Raw genomic sequence first — 24,189 nt, 5'->3', positions numbered from 1 at the left:
AGCTGAGGCAGAGGCGAAAATGGGCGATGTTACGGAGGTTGAAGTAGGCGGTCATGGTGTTGGAGCATATATGTGGTCGGAAGCTCATCTCGGTCAAATAGGATGCCAAGGTTGTCTCAGACAGTGGCGAGGGAGACGGATGAAGCCGATGATTAGGGAACTGTTGCGGGGACTGAAGACAATAGGAGTAATTTTAACCCCTAAGAACGGGTGGACTGGAGGCGGGAGGGTGGTAAAAATAGTTGATTTCTTCAACGGGACCACATCCCAGCTCCAATTCGCCCACTTCCGGGTTTAACCCAGGTGTGTTAGGATGCGTGCGCGTAACAGAAACCAGAGAGTCCCGTCCCCAGTTAAAGCTGGCTGGCCGATAATTAAAGGGACAATGTAGGTAATTTAAACACTTGAGGTACTTAACTTTTTGTGGATTCTGCAACAGGAATTGATTTAACGTCTCCTAAGCATGTCTCCCATGGCTTCTGAAACACGCCATTGAAACGGTGACGAGATGTAGCCAAAGCTCATTTGGCCCTTAAATCAGAGATTGATACATCTCAATAAAAGGTGAGGCACTCAGTTCTCTCAGGCAAATGTTTGACTGGTTGTTCTTTGTGATCAGACTGAGAGTTCTTTGTTGAGACTGAGAATTCTTATGTTCACACAAATTTACCAACATTTTGGAGCCCCTCAAACTGACATCATCAGGATGGGGGGGGGGGGGGGCACAATGGATCTATTCCACAGTACCTCTGAGGAGGAGGATCTTCACTATCCACGGCAGGCATGTCGCGCAGTTCTGGGACCTGCAGGTGCACAAGACAGGAGGCATAACCAAGTGTGAGCGTATATAGGCAGAGGCTGAGATTCCTGGACCTCTGAGGAGCAGTATCTACACAGACTGAGATTGAGTCAGCAGGTGGTCGCATACATCTGCAGCCTCCTTGAAGAAGAGTTGCTCCCGGCTGGACCTGGTGGCCACGTATTGCCCGTCGCAGTTAAAGGCACAGTTGCCCTCAATTTTTTCACGGGTGGTTCAGATCCTTCCAGGGCGCCATCGGTGACATCTCCAGGGTGTGTCTGTCGTCTACGCATAAGTGTATAACACAAGTGACTGATGGCTTGTTTGCCAGGACATCAGACTACGTCAATTTCTCCCGCAACGAAGTCAGCCAGAATGAGAGGACAGTGGATTTCAACTCTCTGGCTGGCATTTCCCGGGTGCAGGGCGCAATCGATTGCGCGCACATAACAATCCGAGGGCCTCCACATGAGCCAGGAATGTTCATAAACCGAAAGGGCTATCACTCCACCAATGCACAGCTGGTGTGCAACCACCAGAAGAGATTTTTGTAGGTGTTCGTCAGATTCCCTGCCAGCTGTCATGATTCATTCATTTTGCGCGAGTCCAACATTCTGGACCTCTTCCAGACTGGAGACAGACATAAGGGTTGTTGGGTACCCCTGCAGACATGGCTCATGACACCTATGAGAAACCCCACCAATGAGGCACAGCAGCAGTACAACCAGAGCTGCATCAGCATCAGGTGCATCATTGAGCAAACCATCAGCATGTTGAAGATGCGTTTCAGGTGCCTGGATAGATCTGGGGAAACCCTTCAGTACTCGCCAGCGAGGGAATCCAGAATAATAGTCATGTGCTGCATCCTGCACAAGTTAACGCAGCAGAGAGGGTTACAGGTGGAGGAGATTGAATGTGTTGATCAAGCATCCTATGCTAGCACCAAAATTGAGGAGGAGGAAAATGAAGATGGGGAACCCATCGTCAGAGCAGCCGCGCACATTGCTGCCAGGGATGCCCTCGTAACTCAAGCCACGTGGAACAACCACCGCCAGCACCCCACCCCCCCTGACCTTTGCACAAAACAGTCCTTCAACCACGCATACACCCGATGCACACCTGCCCAATGGGTGTCATCATATCTTGGGATTCATGATGAAGCAAATGAAAGGGCGACTTCACGGATGGGACACAATAATGGCCATGACATGGTAGTGGTGATAATGATTAAATTTAATGTGGAATAATAAAAATATGAATGAACAGCATGACATTTCATCAAACACCCTCTTGCATACCCTTGGTGAACTACAATTGCTTAACATTTCACTTTCTACCACTTCAACATGGTGCATCCCCTGTGGCTTCAGCAGAGGTCGTGGAAGGTTGCCCAGATATATGCCCTGACTGCTGAGATGTTCTCGGCCTATGACCTCTGGGTTTTATAGCCCTTCAGGGCCTCGCCAAAGACTGCTCCACCTGCATCTGTGCGGGGGGAGAAGAGGCAACGTTGTGGATTCTGTTTGGGGGTGGTGGGGGGAATGCTTTGAGTGGAGTCCCCACTTCCACATCCCCTTTGCCATCATCCCTCCCCTGGACCAGCGCAACATCACTTCCACCACTCTGCTGGACAGCAGGTGGATGAACAGATGTGCCATCTTTTAAGGCCACGGATAAGGTATCTGTTGCCTTGGCCTGTATAGACTCATTTGAGAGCCGTGCTTGAAGTTCAATGAAGGCTGCCACACTCTCTATTGCAGACAGTCTCACACTTACCTGCAACAACAATCAACTAGTGATGGAGTTGGATTCCTCTGTTCTCTCCGCTATTGTGGAGACTGTACGTGGCACGTTTTCCACTACCTCGCAAACGTGCAGCCATGCCTCAATCATTCTCAACTATAGCCCCCCGGGGTTCAGCATCTATGACCAGCTGAGCAGAGCTTGGAGAGGAGTGTGCTCCCCAATGCAGACTCTCTCCACAGCTGCCCCTTCCACCAGTGTCTGCTCATGCACACTTATGGTGCATCACCAGGTGACAACCCGACTATGTCTTACAGGACCCACCGAAGTGCGCGTATCTGTGCTGGTGCATTGCTCTATGTCCTGTGACGGCACACCATCAGAAGAAATAAACATAGAAACATAGAAAATAGGAGCAAGAGTAGGCCATTCGGCCCTTTGGGACTGCTCCGCCATTCGAAATGATCATGGCTGATCGTCTAACTCAGTACCCTGTTCCCGCTTTTTCCCCATATCCCTTGATTCCTTTAGCAATAAGAAATATATCTATCTCCTTCTTGAATACATCTAATGACTTGGCCTCCACTGCCTTCTGTGGTAGAGAATTCCACAAGTTCTCCACCCTCTGAGTGAAGAAATTTCTCCTCATCTCGGTTCGAAATGGCATACCCCGTATCCTGAGACTGTGACCCCAGGTTCTGGACTCCCCAGCCATCGGGAGCATCCTCCCTGCATCTAGTCTGTTTAGTCCTGTTAGAATTTTATATGTTTTGATGAGATCACCTCTCATTCTTCTAAACTCCAGTGAATATAGGCCTAGTCAACCCAATCTCTCCTCATACATCATGAGCTCCTCCTGAGGAATCATTGTCTTCCATTTCTCTTGATTGTTCTTGAAGTCGTGAAGGCCCTAGAAGAAACTGAAAGTGATATGAATGTCATTTTTCTGATGAATAAATCATTCCAATGACTATATTGAGGTCTGTCACAGTTCATTCATTAGTGAAATCAATTCATCGTGTGTGTGAAAGATGTCAAAGTTCTGTCACCAGCCATCTGTGGGTTCCTAGTCTCTGCATCTCTGATGGATAGGTATGCGACTGTCCCACTTATTTCCATGGCTGCTGCCTCCACATCTGTCAACTCCACTATATGTGGTGGACCACCTCCAGTTCTGGTCTTCTCTCTTATGTCTTGTGCTCTCTTCTCCTACAAGGGGAGAAAGAACAAACCTGTGAGTGACTGAAGGTGATGTTTTCACTCTGAATTTATTGCTTTGGGTGAGGCTGACCATGAAAGAGATGCATCAGAGGGTGACTTGTCGGGCAGATACATCACATTGCATGAGGATTGGGGTGAATGGCAGTGGTGGGTGAATAAATGGGGAGTTGAGGAAGTACATAGAATGCGAAGGATGGTTGATGCTAAAACTAAAATGGGTGTGAGGAGTTATGTGATTGAGTAGGCATGCCAACACGGAATGACGAAGGGTGGGGGGGGGAGGTGCGGTGTTGCACAACACAGGATGTGGGTGAACCAGCAAATGTGCTGGTTAGGTCATTAAAACTATTCTTGCACTGTAGCCAAGACCTGGGCAACATGCTCCTGCTGCTGACCTGTTCTGCCACCTTGGTGGCAGAAGCAGATTTCCTCCTCCTATCAGCTGGGTATAACACCTCCCTCCTGCTCCTCACAGCAGCCGGAAGTATCTCAAGGGAGACGTCTGAGAACCTGGGTGTGCTGCCTTTCCTCGGTATCCTTCCATTTCGCTTTTTCCTCCTTTGAATAGTGGGCTTTAAATCGTGTCATGTGGATGTGCAATATGCCCGCTACGCAGCTTGGCGATGTGAAACCTGGAAGTAAAATTAAGTGCTTTCAATTAAGTGGCGATTGCACAATCTGATGCACTAATTACTTCCAGGTTTCCCACGTGACTATTTACCCAACCGCTGACTTCCTGCCACCATGCTAAAATCATATCCAATGGATTCGATCTTCCCAATATTTAGTTGGAGAATTTCTGCTCATTTAGTACTGGATGTCGGACAAGCGGTGTGACAAATCAGAAAGAGTGGAGGGTTCGAGCGAGGTGATGGTGAAGTAGAGCTGGGTGTCAATCAGCGGACATGTGGGATCTGACGTTGTGTTTTCGGATGATGATACCAAAGGGCATCATGTAGATGAGAAATAGGAGGGGGCCAAGGATAGATCCTTGGGGGATTCCAGAGGTAATGGTGTGGGACTGGGAAGTGAAGCCACTGGCTACAACTGGATAGATAAGAATGGAACCAGGTGAGCAGTAATTCTCTAAGGAATAAGCGTCAGGGTGATATGCAATCTTCTTGGTTACAGGTGAAGTTGGATGATTCTCATAAGATCAATGTATAGGGTAGCTGAGTGCTCTTATGAATGTTATATGAATTTTATCCATAATACCTAACATGGTATCATCTACCTGTTGAACAGAAATTACATGGAATGTTGCAACTCACCGTTAATTAAATTTATATTTATTTATTTAATATATATAGTGTGGATATGAAATTCCTCTTGAACAACTCGATTTCAGTAATAGTAGTTCAATTTGCATTTTAACTTTTCTGTGTTTGGCATAGAATTCCATAGCAAGAGACGTGGTGCTTGAAGCTGCATTACTGATATTGTATACAGAATTTCTGGACTGAGAGCTTTTATTCTGCTGTATATATGTTGTAGAGATACTGTACATTTGGGCATGTTGGAGAAAGTATGTTTTAGCATAGGGAAAGATATTTCATTAAGTCCATTAGTTCATTTGTCTTTGGACTGTACTGAACCCAGCAGTAAGTGATGGATTTCTCTGCAGCTGGTCAAACAAGATTAAAAAAGATCCTTAACTATGCAACCATATGCTTTGGAGAACACTGAGGTTGCTGAAAGTGATGAAGAAAGCCAAGCTTTCTTGAGAATTCTTATTATACCAGCTTTTCTAGCCATCTTAGCCACATGGATAAAATTACTAAGCTAAGGATGGATAATGATTGGCTGCAGATTATGAATTACACAGAAGGTTCCTGTTCAGATGTGGAGAGGAGACCATGTTTGACTGAACAATTTTGCTGGTGACACAAGCCTTGCAAATATATTTAAATTAAGGAGGATTGGAGGGAGTGTTGCTTCGAAATGCAAATCTAAGGGCAAATTGCTGTTGATGGCAGTCGAGTAGGAAGGAGGGCAGTGACTGAAGACTTGGTGGCTGAGATCTGTGAAAGAACGTGGCAGGAAGAGGATGGACTGGAGGAGAATGCTTAGCTCACATTTACATTGAGGGGGAGCAAGTGTTAGTGCACATTCTGAACAGATTCATGGAGTGATCAGGCAATGCTTAGGTTGGGGCTTCGTTATGGTATAATGTGGCCCAGTGACGGTCCCAGAGTTTGAGGCACACTCCATCGTTGTTTCAATGGCCTAGCAGTTACAAAGGTGTCCACGCAAATGCCACTTTGTGACACAGTTGGGCCAGGGTAAGGGGCTGGTATTGGACTACTTCTTTGGCACATGCTAAACCACTTCTTGGAAGCTAGCGTGTCTGGACATGGTACCGGTTTTGCCATGAAAAATCCAGCAATTAAAGCTTTTTTCCCCTTCAGGTGAGAGCATGCAATATTATTTCACAGCATTTAATGGAACAACAGCAAAAACAACTTGAATTTATATAGCACCTTTATCGTAGTAAAACATCCCAAGGTTCTTCACAGGAGCGTTATCAAACAAAATTTGACACTGAGCCCCATAAGGAGATATTAGGAAAGTAACCAAAAGCTTGGTTAAAGAGGTAGGTTTTAAGAACATCTTAAAGCAGGAGAGAGAGGTAAAGAGGCAGCGAGGTCTAGGGAGGGAATTCCAGAGCTTAGTGCCTAGGCAGCTGAAGGCACGGCTGCCAGTGGTGGAGTGATAAAAATAGGGGATTCGCAAGAGGCCAGAATTGGAGGATTGCAGAGATGTCGAAGCGTTGTAGGTCCGGAGGAGGTTACAGAGATAGGGAGGGGTGAGGCCATGGAGGGAATTGAAAACAAGGATGAGAATTTTAAAATCGAGGTGTTGCCGCACCGGGAGCCGATATAGGTCGACAAGCACAGGGGTGATGGGTGAACAGAACTTGGTGCGAGTTAGGATACGGGCAGCATGGACGATGGGAGGCCAGCCAGGAGAACATTGGTATAGCCAAGTCTTGAGGTAACAAAGGCTTGGATGAGGGTTTCAGCAACGCGAGCTGAGGCAGGGGAAGAGATGGAGGATGTTAGAGGTGGAAGTAGGCGGTCTTGGTGATGGAGCACATACGTGGTCAGAAGCTCATCTCAGGGTAAAATAGGACATCAAGGTTGCGAACGATCTGGTTCAACCTCAGACAGTGGCCTGGGAGAGGGATGGAGTTGGTGACTAGGGAACGGAGTTTGTGATGGGGACCGAAGGCAATGGCTTCAGACTTCCCAATATTTAGTTGGAGAAAATTTCTGCTCGTCCAGTACTGGATGCCGGACAAACAGCGTGACAAATCAGAGACAGCGGAAGGGTCGAGGGAGGTGGTGGTGAGGTAGAGTTGGGTGTCGTCAGTGTATATGTGGAACCTGATGTGTTTTCAGATGATGTCGCCGAGGGGCAGCATGTAAATGAGAAATTGGAAGGGGCCAAGGATAAATTGTTGGGGAACTCCGGAGGTAACAGTGTGTGAGCATGAAGAGAAGCAGTTGCAGGTGATTCTCTGGCTACGATTGGATAGATAAGAATGGAGCCAGGTGAGCAGCAATTCTCTAAGGAATGTCTTAAGCATCAGGGTGTTCTGCAGTCTTCTTGGTTACAGGTGAAGTTGGGTGATACTTGTAAGATCAATGTATAGGGTAGTTGATTGCTCTTAAGTATGTAATGTTATATGAATTCTATTGAAAATACCTAACACAGCGCCATCTACCTGTGGAACAGGAATTACATGGAATGTTGCAACTCACCTTTAATTCTTAATTAAATGTATATATGTATAGTGTTGATATGAAATTCCTCCAACAACTCCAGTTCAGCAATGGTAGTTCAATTTGCATTTCAACTTTTCTGTGATCGGCGCAGAATTCCATAGCAAGAGAAGTGGTGCTTGAAGCTGCGATACTGATATTGTGTACAGACTTTCTGGATTGAAAGCTTTTATTATTCTGCTGTATATATATTGTAGAGATACTATACATTTGGACATGTTGGAGAAAGTATGTTTTAGCATAGGGAAAGATATTTCATTAAGTTCATTAGTTCATTTGTCTTTGGACTGTACCGAACCCAGCAGTAAGTGATGGATTTCTCTGCAGCTGGTCAAACAGGACTAAAAAAAATCCTTAACTATGCAACAATGTGCTTTGGAGAGCACCGAGATTGCTGAAAGTGATGAAGAAAGCCAAGCTTTCTTGAGAATTCTTATTATACCAACTTTTCTAGCCATCTTAGTCACTTGTCCCATGGATATGATTACTAAGCCAAGGAGCTAAATTTGCAGCCCTTACGGAAGAGGGCAGGCAACATTGTGGCAATTTTTCTTCAACAAAACTTGATTTGCTGTTGCTGAAGATAACACAGCATTTGTTTGTCCACTGTGTCCTTCTGTCAATATCTGCCTGCATAAATTTGATTATAGATTTTTTTGAAATAGGGATTCAGCTACTCTGTAAACAGTGTTATAATTTGCAAAGATAATACTTTTATTTGGCATCCACCAAGTTCTGGTTGAAGCCTGGTTGATGAACACGCGCATTTCTAAATGAATTCTACTTAGACATTACACCTGTTTAATTACATTATGTTTACTTAATTTTAGTAGGTGGTGTGTCTAATTGAGAAGCTTGTCAAATAAGCCAATGGACCGTAAATTGCTATACGTTATTGAAGGCTCTAAGCTGTTGCAGACTATTGCTCTTAAGCTTTTTTTTGTCATCAAGAGAGCCGCTCCATTCAATATATGAGAAGTCTGTGGATTTGCTATGAAGCCAGTTTGATGATTGCAGACAGTTATGAAATATTTTAGCAACCATTCATTCACTGCAGCTTATGTTACCTTTATCATGATTGGCAGTCATAATAGTAGCCTGTACAGCTACAGCCTGTATCAGAGTCTAAAATTGGTTACAAAGGTCTGTTAAAGCAGATAATCCAACTGACGGCAGGCCCTTTGGATGGTAGTTTCAGGCACCAAGGCCCTTGCCTGGGTCATTGGCTTTTCTGAGATCAAGTTAACGAAGGAGATATTTAACTTTTTGTGCCTGATGGTGCATTATTATATTTCAGTAGAACTTTGGCACAAGGATTTAGGCTTCAGATGTTTTAGAAAATCAGTGCTCATGAACCCTACCGTGTCCGCAGAGAACGTGGCTTGTGGATCTTTTCTCATCGAGATTGAGGCCAATGTTGGAAGGAAATTATCCACTGCCACTTGGAGTTTATTATGGAACTGAAGTTATATACGTATCTCCCAACAAACTAATGTTTTTCATACTGAACTTGGTATGGCGTTAAGCGTCTGTTCCTTTGGTTGTCTAATCATTTTGTCTACTGTTTGTTTTTTGGCTAATGATGAAGTAGGTTTTACATTCCACTAGAGCTGATATCAGTATTTAGCTGCTTGGATGCACTATAATGCTCCACTGCCCTAACATAATCATGTTCATGTATGCTCTGATAAAGTCTGAATCTTTCATCTGACAGTTGGAATGCTAGAATGTGGTCACAGCTTCCTACTTGTGTCCATTATGCAGGCAAATCTTGTGTTTGGTATTCCTAGTGATGAGCTAGCTCGAATGTAGATTAAGTAGTGGCCAAATGTGACAACTGATGAATTTTTAAGTGCTTTCTGGTAACTGTGCCTGTGTGTGTTCAAGTTTCAATAAGTTTTGAAGTGATTTCAAAATAATTAGATTTTGTTAAATTTTAACAAAACTTATAAGCAACTCCTCAACTGAATTAATAGAAATGCGTGATCACTGTAAGGTTTTCATGCATGTGAATGTTCTTTGTATAATATCTCATTTTGTCTTATTTCTGCACCCTTTACTATCAGTAACCTTTGTTATGGAAAAGAGGAATTTTGTAGTTCAGGATTAACATTCAGATTTCTCTATTTTCTATCAACTTCCTTGAAAACCTATCCGAGGTCTGGCAAGTTTTCATAATTTTCCTGGTGTCGGTTACCAATTATTTCCTGTCATCTGTGAGTCGTGGAAGACAACTGCATTTGACATTTTTGTTTAAATGGGATACCTATACACATGCCAGTTAATTTTTATGGTACTTATATTCTCCTCTGCTGTCCCAATTATGTACATTTTCAACTGCTGTATTTGGCCGTCCTATTTTCACTCATCTTTTGGATTTTTGTTCTTTTTTCTTCTCATGCCACTGAGGGACGTAGTCTGAACCAGAGATTACGAATTTGGGATTGTATGGCAGATTCCATTTCTATCACTTTGTGGCATAGCACATTAGTACACTGATGCACTGTATTACTGCTTTATTTCTATCTACTTGCCTTTGTGTGGAGTGACTTTGAAACCGTGTTAATATCTTGCGCATGGGATGTAGAGGAAGTGATTATAAATCCAGCTCCTGGTGGTTTCTCTTTTAGAAAGAAAACTGCACTCCTCAAAGTGCCACTCCTTGGAAGCTTCAAGCTTTGTACACTTCTGTACGTATACCACTGAGAGAAGCTTAATAAAAATAAATTGTAAACAATTTTACAACACCAAGTTATAGTCCAGCAATTTTATTTTAAATTCACAAGCTTTCGGAGGCTACCTCCTTCCTCAGGTGAACGATGTGGACGATTTCCACATCGTTCACCTGAGGAAGGAGGTAGCCTCTGAAAGCTTGTGAATTTAAAATAAAATTGCTGGACTATAACTTGGTGTTGTAAAATTGTTTACAATTGTCAACCCCAGTCCATCACCGGCATCTCCACATCATAATAAAAATAAATGTTAGGGATATGACTGTGAGTCTTATTTGAACTTTAGGCAGGCAACATTTTTGCACAATTTAATCCATTTTTCACATAACAGTTTAATTCTTCTGGTCAGGCACATGCACTCACTTGCGCTGTTGTTATTTTTAATTCCACAGTAATTGGACTAATTCAGCAGACAGCTCACTTTCTTCTCAGACAGCTCATTACTATAGCTATGGCAAACATTTATATCTGCTTGACAAAGAGCAAAAATCAACTGTCTTTCTGTGTTCCTCACAATTATTTAGTATTGTCTATTTTTTTTGCTCTCAGCATACCTATATTATATTTAATTCCATGGTTGTATTGCATTCTTTATTGTTTTGCCTCCATCTAGTGTATGAAATGAGACATGTCAACTGGACAGTACTGGACAGTGTGCCAAAAGTAGGCATTAAAGAATTCCTTGCTTCCTCTCAGAAGAAAATATATATATTTTGGAATAATAATTAGTAGATCTTAAATTGCATTATATTTTAAATTTAACATTTTCATTAGTTGCAAAAACTTTGGGGGAGACGGAATAAGAAGTTTACCTGTGACATGCTTTTTAAGCAGTCCTATTAGTAAATAAGATGAAAACCTGTGATAAGTATTTTTAAAGCTTATGTTTGTTTCACTTTGAATTAATTATGTGGTGTTGTACTCTCCTCCTCCTCCTCCTCCTCCTCCTCCTCCTCCTCCCTATAGTTTTATCCCTTATTTATTCTCTTCTGAAGGCAACTCGTGCCATACAGTTAATAGCCCTCTTATAACTCATGCAAGTGACCATTCTTTCTGTGTGAGACTGGAATGTGAGTGTTGACGGACGCTTTGGGACCCATCACATTTGGGCTTGATTCTCTTTTTACTTGATTTCTGACTCCCTCCTCACGCATGCAAATGTTTTCAACAGGGGATCAGTGATTGATTTTTCTCTTCAATAGGCCAAGGGCACTGAGGCCAAAAGTAAGGTCCTTTGCCACTATGACTGATATTGGCTATCTCAGCTGACATCTGGAATTGAATGTGTTGGCCTTCTTGTCTTCATGTGCTCATATTATACCATATGATGCTTTTATCCAAGAAGATATCTATGAAATCATCTCAGTGTATATTTGAACTGTTCCTCATTTGGCAAGTTGACATTTTGCTGGGGTATGGTTCCAGAAGTAGCAAATTATGTCCTGTACCTCACCCAAGTCAGCACTCTTCATATGCATATCTTGACAGTGAGTGTTGGTAGGCTATTTGACTAAGATTGGCTCGCTCAGCACAGACTGGGGATTGAACCTGATATCTTCCTAGTCTATCTGTCTTAACTATTCACTGAATAAACTTGCTGAGCCAATTGGGAGAGGTTTATTCAGATTTATTTAAGAATACAGTGAGCACAATGGTTTGATCCTGTCACAGCAGGGCTGTTTTGGATTAGAAACTTCGTAGTCATAAAACATTAACTAAAGCTTTTTGTGTAAACCATGCAGCTCAAACTGAAATTTGTAACTTTCTGCATTCTAAAACATGGGCCTGTGAAATTGTGCAAAACCAAACTTAAACTAGATGTCATTTTTTCAAAAGAGAAATTAAAAGTGTTAGCAAAAAGTTTAATTTTGTGTGTTAATGTTTAAAATATGGTGTATAGTTTCAGTATCTTGGTGTTAATCTTCAATTTAGTCAAGCTCTTTAGAGAAAAGGGATGATGAGGAAAACAGTATTTTCCCTGAGGGAATCCAGGGAACATAATAAGTGTCTAAGGAATAGAAGTTGTCCTGATAATTTATTTGCATCAGTGTTTACAAATGAATCTGAGGACTGCCTTCTCCATATGGGTTAGAATTCAAAGGGCAAGATGAAGAAAAATTGATAGATTTAGAAATTACCCACAAAGACGTGATAGACCTACTGGCAGGCCTTGAATATATCCATTGTTTCTCGGTGACCAGAACTTCATGTGGTCTGTGTTTTCTTGGTTTCTACAGTTCAGCCGAAGTTCTGTATCCCTTGAAAACTTTACTAATTTGAAATTTTGATACTGATAATATTTTATGCGGTATAGCTAATTTCCTGCTGAAAGAAAACTTCTAATGTGGGATTCCATGTACTTCGAGGTCTGATGCTACCATTGTCTTTATTAGACTTGAGTACCTATGTCAGGTTGTCTGTAATGTGCTCATTGCACCATGAATTTTTCGCTAGAAAAGCTGAAAAAAGTCAAAGTAACTTTATATTAGTGTGTATGTATAATAGCAAATAACTAGCAGTAGACTTGGAGTCTTGGAGTTCTACAGGTCATAAACTACAAAAGTTTGATTGCAGAACTGCTCAAGTGAATTATATATGAGCATTCTTATCTTTGTATTTAGCTTTCCATGGAATAAATGATTTGTGTATCTATTGTACAATTAACTGTTTTATTTTACAACTTATAGTATTATGTTACTAAAAATGACATTAAAGCTGAAGAAGTACTTTGAATTTTGAATACTTAATATTGTTATAATTTAAAAGAACAGTAGCCACTTTGTTGTGTAAGGACTAGAATTAGTGAATTGAAAGATGCACACAGACATAAAAGATATATTTAATTTTCGGTCTGATGTAAACTAAGATGCATGCAGTTAAAAGAAAATAAATTGGATCCTTTTCAAAATGTTAATTGTCAGTATTCACAAAAATGGAATATACAATCCTATATGTTATACTATAATTAGTCAAATAGCATTCTCTTTATGTTGCTTGAAATGTTCCATTTTAAGTCATAATAATATACATAACACTGTACATATATCTCCGCTCTTAACTTGCTGTAATGTTGTACTGCATGTCAAAATGATTCTGCAGTAACATCATCAGAATAACTTCCCACATTGAAACTAACATAGTTCACCTATCTAATTATCAAAGTAAAAGTCTTGACCATAGCATGTATCACACATTAAATGTGCCTGTAGCATGAAAAGTCATTTGTCATGCTTTTTGATTCATTGAAATAACCACTTGCTGTTAAGTTAAACCATGCTGGTTCACTCAAATAGAGATAGGGGAAGATACCAATTAGGAACTAGCATCTCATACCAAACCAACTAAAGTATTCAGTTTTTTTTCAGAGCTGGCAGTTGAGAATAAGATTACCACAAAACAAACCAGTCACACGGCTCAAACAGTTTTGCTAATTCCCTTAAGTGTTCATGTTATTTCTTCAGTCAGTTGAGGATATATAACTAAAAATAAGATAGTATAACTAGCACACATAAAGACTTCATCAATTCACAAAAATACCTTGCACGTTAAATGAAATGTTAAACCGAGGTCCCGTTTAGCTGGACATCTAAGATCTCATAGCAGTATTTGAAGAGGAGCAGAGAGTTCCCCCAGTGTCCTGGTCAACACCATTTCCTCAAGCAACACCACTAAGAACAGATTAAATGAACATACATCTCATTGCTGTTTATGGGATCTTGCTGTATGCAAATTGGTTGTGACTGCATTCAAAAGTAATTTGTGTGAAGCGCTTTGAGGTGTTTTTCAGAGATGTGATAAAGTGCTATATAAATTCAAATCTTTCTTTTATAAAATTGCTCATGACCTGCTAGAAATCTGTCCTATAAGTTTTGCCCCAGATACCTTCCCTCTTTTGGGGCTCCGAGTTTTTCTCCTTTTCTGAAGTTTTATTTCTTCTGCTAGGTTGCCCCTCCCAATATATTTTGGCCTCTCTGTGCAACATCAGTACCCAGCCACATCACTGCTTGTCCTCCCTAGCTCTGCTTCAGGCCTGCTCCCAATTCCACTGCCACCTCTGCTTTAAAGTCTTGGTTCCCACTGCTAACCTCGCTTCATCAGATTGCCATTTGAGTGCTTTATCCCAGTGCCCCCCTTCTCCCGCTGATTGCCAACTCTGACTGTGTTCCCTCCCCCATCCTCATACCCAGCCCCAGCTACTTTTAATTCTGAGCTTAAAGCAATTCTTATATTGGGCTAGAACCTCAACCTCAAGATGATAAAAGAAAACAACATAAACGGAAGTACCAAAAAACAACACTCAAGACAAGTTAAAAAAAGAAACAATAAAATCGGAGACCAAAAGATGATAACCTCAATAGAGGAGTGAAGAAAGGAAGGAAAAACATAAAACAAAGGAGGCGGGGGTAAGAAATAAGGCAGCAAGAACTAAAGAATAAATGTCAAATTTTCATTTAACTCAATTTTTGTAAATTGTCCTAATTTTTTCCACATTTTCACAGTGAACAATGCAATGAGAGGTATATTAGTGTAAATAAATAAATCTTGGTGTTTTGCCCCAAATTTGGATATTTGTAGGTGCTCTCTGCTCTTCTGATCCTGCAGGTTCAATTCTGTTCATATGATGCTGTAGTTCTGACTCTGACTTGGCCTCAGCCTCAGTCCCAGCTTCCTTACAGTCTCTGCCTTTACATAGTATCTCCATAAAAAAAATAAATAAACAATTTTTTAATCAACTGGTGTGATTTGAATTTAATTAAAAAATTAATTAATTTAGATATTTAAAGCCAGTTATTGATGACCAAACCATGCTTTACCTTTCCCTTTTTCTCAGCCCTGACTGTTAGAATAACACAAGCAGTAGCAGAAAAGTGATTGATGTAGGATCCTAGGGAGGATCTGTGGTCACAGCACGGCTTGAAATTCACTGCACTGAATGACTTTATTTTTTCGAAAGAAAACTTACTTAAAATGATTATTCATCAAAATAATGCCATTCTTCTCTATCAACTTTCTGCTCTGCAGCTCTGAGCAACCCAAACCTACTCCCTTCCAGCCCTGGTTGACCTGCTTCCTTCCAGCTGTGCCCATAGGCCCTGGTTCCTCCCATTCAGTTCCAGCCCAGCCCTGCCTCCTCCCATTCAGTTCCAGCCCAGCCCTGCCTCACGCTCCAAGCTCGGCTCCAGGCTTTGCGCTCCTTTCCAAAGATCTAATAATGCCTTCCTGCTCTCTTCCCCCTCTGCTCACTTTCGGGCATCACTCCTGCTCATTCCTGGCTTGTCCCAACTCTTTGGCCCACAACTTTTTCTCTCTTGCGCGTGTCGCAGTGGCTTCCAGACATGCCAGTACCGGTCAGGGCCGAGGCGCCAGATCTACCACAACTGTGACGGGAAGAACGTAGAAGTGCATCTCAGCGCTGTCCCCAATCTTGCTGTGGGGCCCCCGCCTTTAAAAAAGGTAAAAGACAATTAAGTAAATCAGTAAAGGTACATGTGTGAGAGGAGACCGAAGAAAAGAGATATGCAGGAAGAGAATGAGGAAGAATCTGTGTGAGAGAGAGAGAGAGATACAGGGCTGATGAAAGATTGCATATGAGAGGCATAGAGAGAGAATGAGGGGAAGAGAAACTGAACAAATGGAGGAATGGAATCAATAGTTAAATGGGAAAGAAAGCATGAGATACATCTTATTACTTTTGTCCATGAGAATATCATGAGATGAGCTAGTAATAGTAAATGTTTCTGTTTTTTGAAATGTGATTGTGACAGCAAGGCTGTAATTCTAATGAAGCGTTTCAGATGGAGTATGGTGGTGGCACAGCATGTTGAGGTGCCATAGGATTGGTAGGATTTGTAGTTGTGGGGGTGGGGGGAAAGTCAAGAAATGAGTAGCTTAGTTGGTTAAGAGGGTTATCCTTTCACTTTTTGGATGTAAATTCAAATTAGCCCATACTAAGAGAATGAAATTGTCTTTTCTTTGCTAGCTTTGTTTTATTCCTATGAATTTTGGCAGTCTGAACCTAGTTCTGAACCATTGAGTTGTACACACATTTCACTGCATGTTCATCACAACCATCTTCCAACTGATATCATGCTTACTGTAATAATGGCCACTGAACACTCTGGGCAGGATAGCTACTTCATTGTTGGCCCACAAAAAATACTAAAGCACTATACTAGACCAAAACTTTACTATTAAAAGGTAAGTTTATTTTACAGTTTACTGGAAATAATGTCAATTTTAAACACTTACATCCATATAAAAATAATACTGCATAAATAATTTTTGAATGCATTGTTCTGCTTGTGAAGGATACCTGCATAACTGACTGTTTGAATGAGTTTGTGTTCGGGAATGTCCTTCAATTGTGGAATAAACATATTTAACAATTTTTTGTGCGTTATAATATGATATGGCTTTAAAGTCAAGCATTAATGGATAAGTGAAAAATTTTATACATCTGTGTGAACTGTTGCTACTTTGTTTTGTTAATGCTGTAAAATACTTCAAATGTGTAGGAAAACTTAAATTAATGTATTGTCTTTCAGAGTACCTTTAAGTTCAAATCGGAGAGTGACATCCACCTTGCGGAACATCATAAGCAAGTATTGTATGATGGGAAGCTGGCTAGTAGTATTGCCTTCACGTATAATGCCAAAGCTACTGATGCACAGCTTTGCCTTGAGTCATCACCAAAGGAAAACCCCTCAATTTTTGTACATTCTCCACATGCACTAATGCTGCAGGTTAGCATTAAAAATTTATACTGGTGTGATTTGCACTGAACTCTGCTTTCCAAATTATTTAAAAGTAAACTCCAGTTAAATAAGAGCTTGACTGTGGTGCCCTTTTGTTGATGCCATTTTCAAAATTATGTGACAAAAAGATTACTTTGCTTACTGTGTGAAATACTTGTTGGAATGTTGCAGGTTTTCTTCTCAGAATATATACATGCAGTTACATTAGGGAATGTCCTGTTGTCTAAAACAACTGATGCCCATTTTTAAAAAATATATTTATTGAGTTGTAAAAAATATTTTGTTCTCAGTTAATTCTTAGTGGTAGCCAATTGTCATAAGGCAGATTAAAGCCATAACTTTCGATTTTAAGATATGTTTCCCTCTAACTTTCTCCCGTTCATCTTTTCCCTCTGAGGTCCCAAACCTCTTGAACTCAAAGGGTGTGTGTTGATCACAGCCCAGTATTGCTCTTAAGTGGAACACCTGCAAAGTGCTTGAGAATGACCCAGTTGTCATCTTTCCTTTATGCTCTGCAAAGAGAGCGAGAGACATGCCTGGACCCCGATATTCCTCTCCTCACCCCCCACTTCTTGAAACAAGTCAAGTGGATCGCATTTGAAGCAAACTCTGTCTGACGTAGTCTGAAACCGCCTGGATTTAGCATTTTCATTAACATTGGCCTGATGTTCCCCAGGCATGTGTTCAGTACTCAGTGGTGGCCTGTGCCCAGAAGAGGGGATGGAAATTAGCTGCTGCTGCTCCAGGACTCTACAAAAACAGCAGCCAGAGGTCCTCTAATCCCAATCCACATCTTGTTGACCTTGTAGCAGGAAACCACTTATCTTCTTTCTGGGTGTCTGCCTGGTGGCATCTCTGCCCCCCTCAGATCCACCAACCTGAGCAGGGCTGGGGGCAATGCCAAGAGCCTGCTTCTTTTGGCGCACTTTCTAATGGGCACCTGCTTGGTATACCTACAGGAAAATAAGGTGGAAGTTCCCATTTGGGCCCTCCCACCTCATTTGCATGGCTGCCCAATGCTTGTGCCTGCACCACATACAGGTATGCTGCTTCCCCCTTGGGGAACGTAGACTGGGTGGAGACTCAGTATTCTAGGTCTCTGCTCCCTTTTCTTTTCCTTTGTGCCTGGGATCTGAGCATTCCCCAGGTGCATACGAGAGGAAAATCTGCCCAGCATTTCCTCACGGCAGTTGAATTGCATGACCAATCAAATTTGTGTGCCATCACTGTGTGGTGATATTGTTTATGTGACTGTGTCACTCTATTGCCCAAGTAAACTATAATCTTCAAATATCTGATCCTCTCAGAAATGAGGTGTTGAATGCATTGTTTCAGAACAAATTATATTTTTTCTTGTTTTCTGTTTTGCTTTAGGATGTAAAAGCTATCGTGACACACTCAATTCACAGTGCAATCCATTCTGTTGGTGGTATTCAGGTTCTATTCCCACTTTTTGCACAGTTGGACTGTAATCAGCAAAATGACAGTCAGATGGAGACCACAGTCTGGTAAGATTTAGAAGAAAAATTTGTGTATACAAAACCTCAGTGTTCTGGACTACATATTCTGGGACAATATTTAAACATAAATTAAAATGTCATGCATCAGATGTCAAAGTGGGAGTATTAATATTGTTTTGATATGGATGAACCAAATAGCATAATGCATAGGGGCTTTTAGGACTGTCGTTTATTTCTTGATCTCCCAGCTTTTTGGGGCAGTGACAGAACATTTATAAAAATGTGTTATTTAAGTTACCATTAGATCTGTTATACTTGACAGAAAGCCTCCATAGAGAATATTATACTAGTTGTGGGTCATATCAATTGCTCAGTATTTTTTGCCTCATTTTTGCATTCATTTTCTTCCTCATGCTAATGCTGTGGGGGAGGGTTTAAACTAATTTGGCAGGGGGATAGACGCCAGGATGTAGCATTGAAAAGGAGAAACAAGGTGCACAAAGGATTGGGAGAGAAAGATAGCACTGGAATAAGAAATTGTGCAGTAATAGGTGGATCAGACGAAGAGAGAGTACAAGAAAGTCTAAGATTGGTTTACAGTGCATGTGTGTAAACACATGAAGCATGGTAAACAAGGTTGGTGAACTTCAGGTGCAAATAGCCACATGGGAATATGATGTCGTGACGATAACAGAGACCTGGCTCAAAAAAGGGCAGGATTGGGTTCTAAATATTCCTGGATACAAGGTGTTCAGGAAAGACAGGGAAGGAAAGAAAGTGGGTTGGGGGGTGGTGGCAGTATTGATTAAGGAGAATATTGCAGTGCTGGAGAGAGAGGATGTCCTGGAGGGATCAAGGACAGAGTCTATTTAGTTAGAGTTAAGAAACAATAAAGGTGCCATTACACTACTGGGTTTATTCTATAGGCCACCAAATAGTGGGAAGGATATAGAGGAGCAAATTTGCAGGGAAATTAGAGAGCTGCAAAAGCCATAGATTAGTGATAATGGGGGATTTCAACCATCCTAATATAGACTGGGATAGTAATAAGGGGTAAAGAGGGAGAGGAATTTTTGAAGTGTGTTGAGAACTTTCTTGACCAGCACGCTTCCTGCCCAGCGAGGAAGGAGCATTGCTGGATTTGGTTCTGGGGAATGGGGTGGGTCAAGTGGAGCAAGTGTCAGTGGGGGAACATTTAGGCAACATAGAGTATCATAAGGTTTAGAATTTGCTATGGAAAAGGACTCAAAAGTAAAAAATACTCAATTGGAGGAGGGTCAGTTTCAGTGGGATGAGAACAGATTTGGCTTGAGTAAATTGGAATCAAAGATTGGCAGGCAGAACTGTAATTGAACAATGGGTGGCCTTTAAAGAGGAGATGGTTCGGGTAAAGTCTAGGTACATTCCCACGAGGGAGAAAGGTAGGGCAACTAAAGCCAGAGCTCCCTGGATGATAAGAGATAGAGTAAGATGAAGCAGAAAAAAGGGGCAGGTTGATAACACATGAGAACCAGGCTGAAAATAGAAAGTTCAGAGGGGAGGGGCAAAGAGAATAGACAGGCGGCCAACGTAAAAGGGAATCCAAATGTCTTCTATAGGCATGTAAACAGTAAGAGGAAGGGTGGGGCCGATTAGGAACCATAAAGGAGATCTGCTCGTGGAGGCAGAGGGCATGGCCGAGGTACTAAATGAGTACTTTGCATCTGTCTTTACCAAGGAAGAAGATGCTGCCAGAGTCTCAGTAATGGAAGATGTAGTTGAGATACTGGATGGGCCAAAAATTGATAGAGGAGGTACTAGAAAGGCTAGCTGTACTTAGAGTAGATAAGTCACCTGGTCCAGATGGGATGCATCCTAGGTTGCTGAGGGAAGTAAGGGTGGGAAATGCAGAGGTACTAGCCAAAATCTTCCAAACAACCTTCGATACAGGGGTGGTGCCAGAGGACTGGAGAATTGCAAATGTTACACCCTTGTTCAAAAAAGGGTGTAAGGATAAACCCAGCAACTACAGGCCAGTCAGTTTAACCTTGGTAGTAGGGAAACTTTTAGAAACGATAATCCGGGACAGAATTAGCAGTCACTTGGACAAGTGCAGATTAATTAGGGAAAGCCAGCACGGATTTGTTAAAGGCAAATCGTGTTTAACTAACTAGATTGAGTTTTTTGATGAGGTAACAGAGAGGGTAGATGAGGGCAATGCAGTTGATGTGGTGCATATGGACTTTTAAAAGGCATTGGATAAAGTGCTGCCTAATAAGCTTGTCATCAAGGTTGAAGCCCATGGAATAAAAGGGGCAGTAGAAGCATTGGTACAGAATTGGCTTCGTAACAGGAAACCGAGAGTAGTGGTGAACGGTTGTTTTTTTGGACTGGAGGGAGGTACACAGTGGTGTTCCCCATGGGTCGGTACTAGGACCACTGTTTTTCTTGATATATATTAATGACTTGGACTTGGGTGTACAGGGCACAATTTCCAAATTTGCAGATGACACAAAACATAAGAACATAACATAAGAAATAGGAGCAGGAGTAGGCCAATCGGCCCCTTGAGCCTGCTCCGCCATTCAATAAGATCATGGCTGATCTGATCCTAACCTCAAATCTAAATTCATGTCCAATTTGCTGCCCGCTCCCCGGCAAAACACCAAGCCCAGTGGACCCTGCAAGGTCCTCCTTACTAACATCTGGGGACTTGTGCCAAAATTGGGAGAGCTGTCCCACAGACCAGTCAAGCAACAGCCTGACATAGCCATACTCACAGAATCATATCTTTCAGCCAACGTCCCAGACTCTTCCATCACCATCCCTGGGTATGTCCTGTCCCACCGACAGGACAGACCCACCAGAGGTGGCGGTACAGTGATATACAGTCAGGAGGGAGTGGCCCTGGGAGTCCTCAACATTGACTCTGGACCCCATGAAATCTCATGGCATCAGGTCAAACATGGGCAAGGAAACCTCCTGCTGATTACCACCTACCGTCCTCCCTCAGCTGATGAATCAGTCCTCCTCCATGTTGAACACCACTTGGAGGAAGCACTGAGGGTAGCAAGGGCACAAAATGTACTCTGGGTGGGGGACTTCAATGTCCATCACCAAGAGTGGCTCGGTAGCACCACTACTGACCGAGCTGGCCGAGTCCTGAAGGACATAGCTGCTAGACTGGGCCTGCGGCAGGTGGTGAGCGAACCAACACGAGGGAAAAACTTACTTGACCTCGTCCTCACCAATCTACCTGTCGCAAATGTATCTGTCCATGACAGTATTGGTAGGAGTGACCACCGCACAGTCCTCGTGGAGATGAAATCCCGTCTTCGCACTGAGGACACCATCCAACGTGTTGTGTGGCACTACCACCGTGCTAAATGGGATAGATTCAGAACAGATCTAGCAGCTCAAAACTGGGCATCCATGAGGCGCTGTGGGCCATCAGCAGCAGCAGAATTGTATTCCAGCACAATCTGTAACCTCATGGCCCGGCATATTCCTCACTCTACCATTACCAACAAGCCAGGGGATCAACCCTGGTTCAATGAGGAGTGTAGAAGAGCATGCCAGGAGCAGCACCAGGCGTACCTAAAAATGAGGTGCCAACCTGGTGAAGCTACAACTCAGGACTACATGGATGCTAAACAGCGGAAGCAACATGCTATAGACAGAGCTAAGCGATTCCACAACCAACGGATCAGATCAAAGCTCTGCAGTCCTGCCACATCCAGTCGTGAATGGTGGTGGACAATTAAACAACTAACGGGAGGAGGAGGCTCTGCAAACATCCCCATTCTCAATGATGGCGGAGTCCAGCACGTGAGTGCAAAAGACAAGGCTGAAGCGTTTGCAACCATCTTCAGCCAGAAGTGCCGAGTGGATGATCCATCTCAGCCTCCTCCCGATATCCCCACCATCACGGAAGCCAGTCTTCGGCCAATTCGATTCACTCCACGTCATATCAAGAAACGGCTGAGTGTACTGGATACAGCAAAGGCTATGGGCCCCGACAACATCCCAGCTGTAGTGCTGAAGAGTTGTGCTCCAGAACTAGCTGCGCCTCTAGCCAAGCTGTTCCAGTACAGCTACAACACTGGCATCCACCCGACAATGTGGAAAATTGCCCAGGTATGTCCTGTCCACAAAAAGCAGGACAAATCCAATCCGGCCAATTACCGCCCCATCATTCTACTCTCAATCATCAGCAAAGTGATGGAAGGTGTTGTCGACAGTGCTATCAAGCGGCACTTACTCACCAATAACCTGCTCACCGATGCTCAGTTTGGGTTCCGCCAGGACCACTCGGCTCCAGACCTCATTACAGCCTTGGTCCAAACATGGACAAAAGAGCTGAATTCCAGACGTGAGGTGAGAGTGACTGCCCTTGACATCAAGGCAGCATTTGAGCGAGTGTGGCACCAAGGAGCCCTAGTAAAATTGAAGTCAATGGGAATCAGGGGGAAAACTCTCCAGTGGCTGGAGTCATACCTAGCACAAAGGAAGATGGTAGTGGTTGTTGGAGGCCAATCATCTCAGCCCCAGGGCATTGCTGCAGGAGTTCCTCAGGGCAGTGTCCCAGGCCCAACCATCTTCAGCTGCTTCATCAATGACCTTCCCTCCATCATAAGGTCAGAAATGGGGATGTTCGCTGATGACTGCACAGTGTTCAGTTCCATTCGCAACCCCTCAGATAATGAAGCAGTCCGAACCTGCATGCAGCAAGACCTGGACAACATCCAGGCTTGGGCTGATAAGTGGCAAGTAACATTCGCGCCAGATAAGTGCCAGGCAATGACCATCTCCAACAAGAGAGAGTCTAACCACCTCCCCTTGACATTCAACGGCATTACCATCGCCGAAGCCCCCACCATCAACATCCTGGGGGTCACCATTGACCAGAAACTTAACTGGACCAGCCATATAAATACTGTGGCTACGAAAGCAGGTCAGAGGCTGGGTATTCTGCAGCGAGTGACTCACCTCCTGACTCCCCAAAGCCTTTCCACCATCTACCAGGCACAAGTCAGGAGTGTGATGGAATACTCTCCACTTGCCTGGATGAGTGCAGCTCCAACAACACTCAAGAAGCTCGACACCATCCAAGATAAAGCAGCCCGCTTGATTGGCACCCCATCCACCACCCTAAACATTCACTCCCTTCACCACCGGTGCACTGTGGCTGCAGTGTGCACCATCCACAGGATGCACTGCAGCAACTCGCCAAGGCTTCTTCGACAGCACCTCCCAAACCCGCGACCTCTACCACCTAGAAGGACAAGGGCAGCAGGCGCATGGGAACAACACCACCTGCACGTTCCCCTCCAAGTCACACACCATCCCGACTTGGAAATATATCGCCGTTCCTTCATTGTCGCTGGGTCAAAATCCTGGAACTCCCTTCCTAACAGCACTGTGGGAGAACCGTCACCACACGGACTGCAGCGGTTCAAGAAGGCTGCTCACCACCACCTTCTCGAGGGCAATTAGGGATGGGCAATAAATGCCGGCCTTGCCAGCGACCCCCACATCCCGTGAACGAATAAAAAAAAAACCCTAATTCCCTTTACTTCCAGGAAACTGGCGATTTCTGTTTTAAATTTATTTAATGATGTAGCTTCCACAGCTTCCTGGGGCAGCAAATTCCACAGACCTACTACCCTCTGAGTGAAGAAGTTTCTCCTCATCTCAGTTTTGAAAGAGCAGCCC

General features: G+C 43.1%; 1 protein-coding gene across 2 annotated transcripts in view; it reads left to right on the top strand.

The window, feature by feature from the left end:
• Positions 1 to 24,189, top strand: part of nbeaa (neurobeachin a) — a 637,170-nt gene that overhangs the window by 125,787 nt on the left and 487,194 nt on the right. For both annotated transcript variants that reach the window (XM_067985944.1, XM_067985943.1), the window contains exons 9-10: positions 16,826 to 17,023; positions 18,410 to 18,543. In XM_067985944.1, coding sequence (XP_067842045.1) covers positions 16,826 to 17,023; positions 18,410 to 18,543 — 332 coding nt within the window. The remainder of the gene's footprint in view (positions 1 to 16,825; positions 17,024 to 18,409; positions 18,544 to 24,189) is intronic.

This window comes from Heptranchias perlo, chromosome 6 (assembly GCF_035084215.1).
Source record: "Heptranchias perlo isolate sHepPer1 chromosome 6, sHepPer1.hap1, whole genome shotgun sequence".
Lineage (NCBI taxonomy): Eukaryota > Metazoa > Chordata > Chondrichthyes > Hexanchiformes > Hexanchidae > Heptranchias > Heptranchias perlo.
Note: the sequence above shows the minus strand (reverse complement) of the source record. Positions and strands in the feature narration are given on the sequence as shown.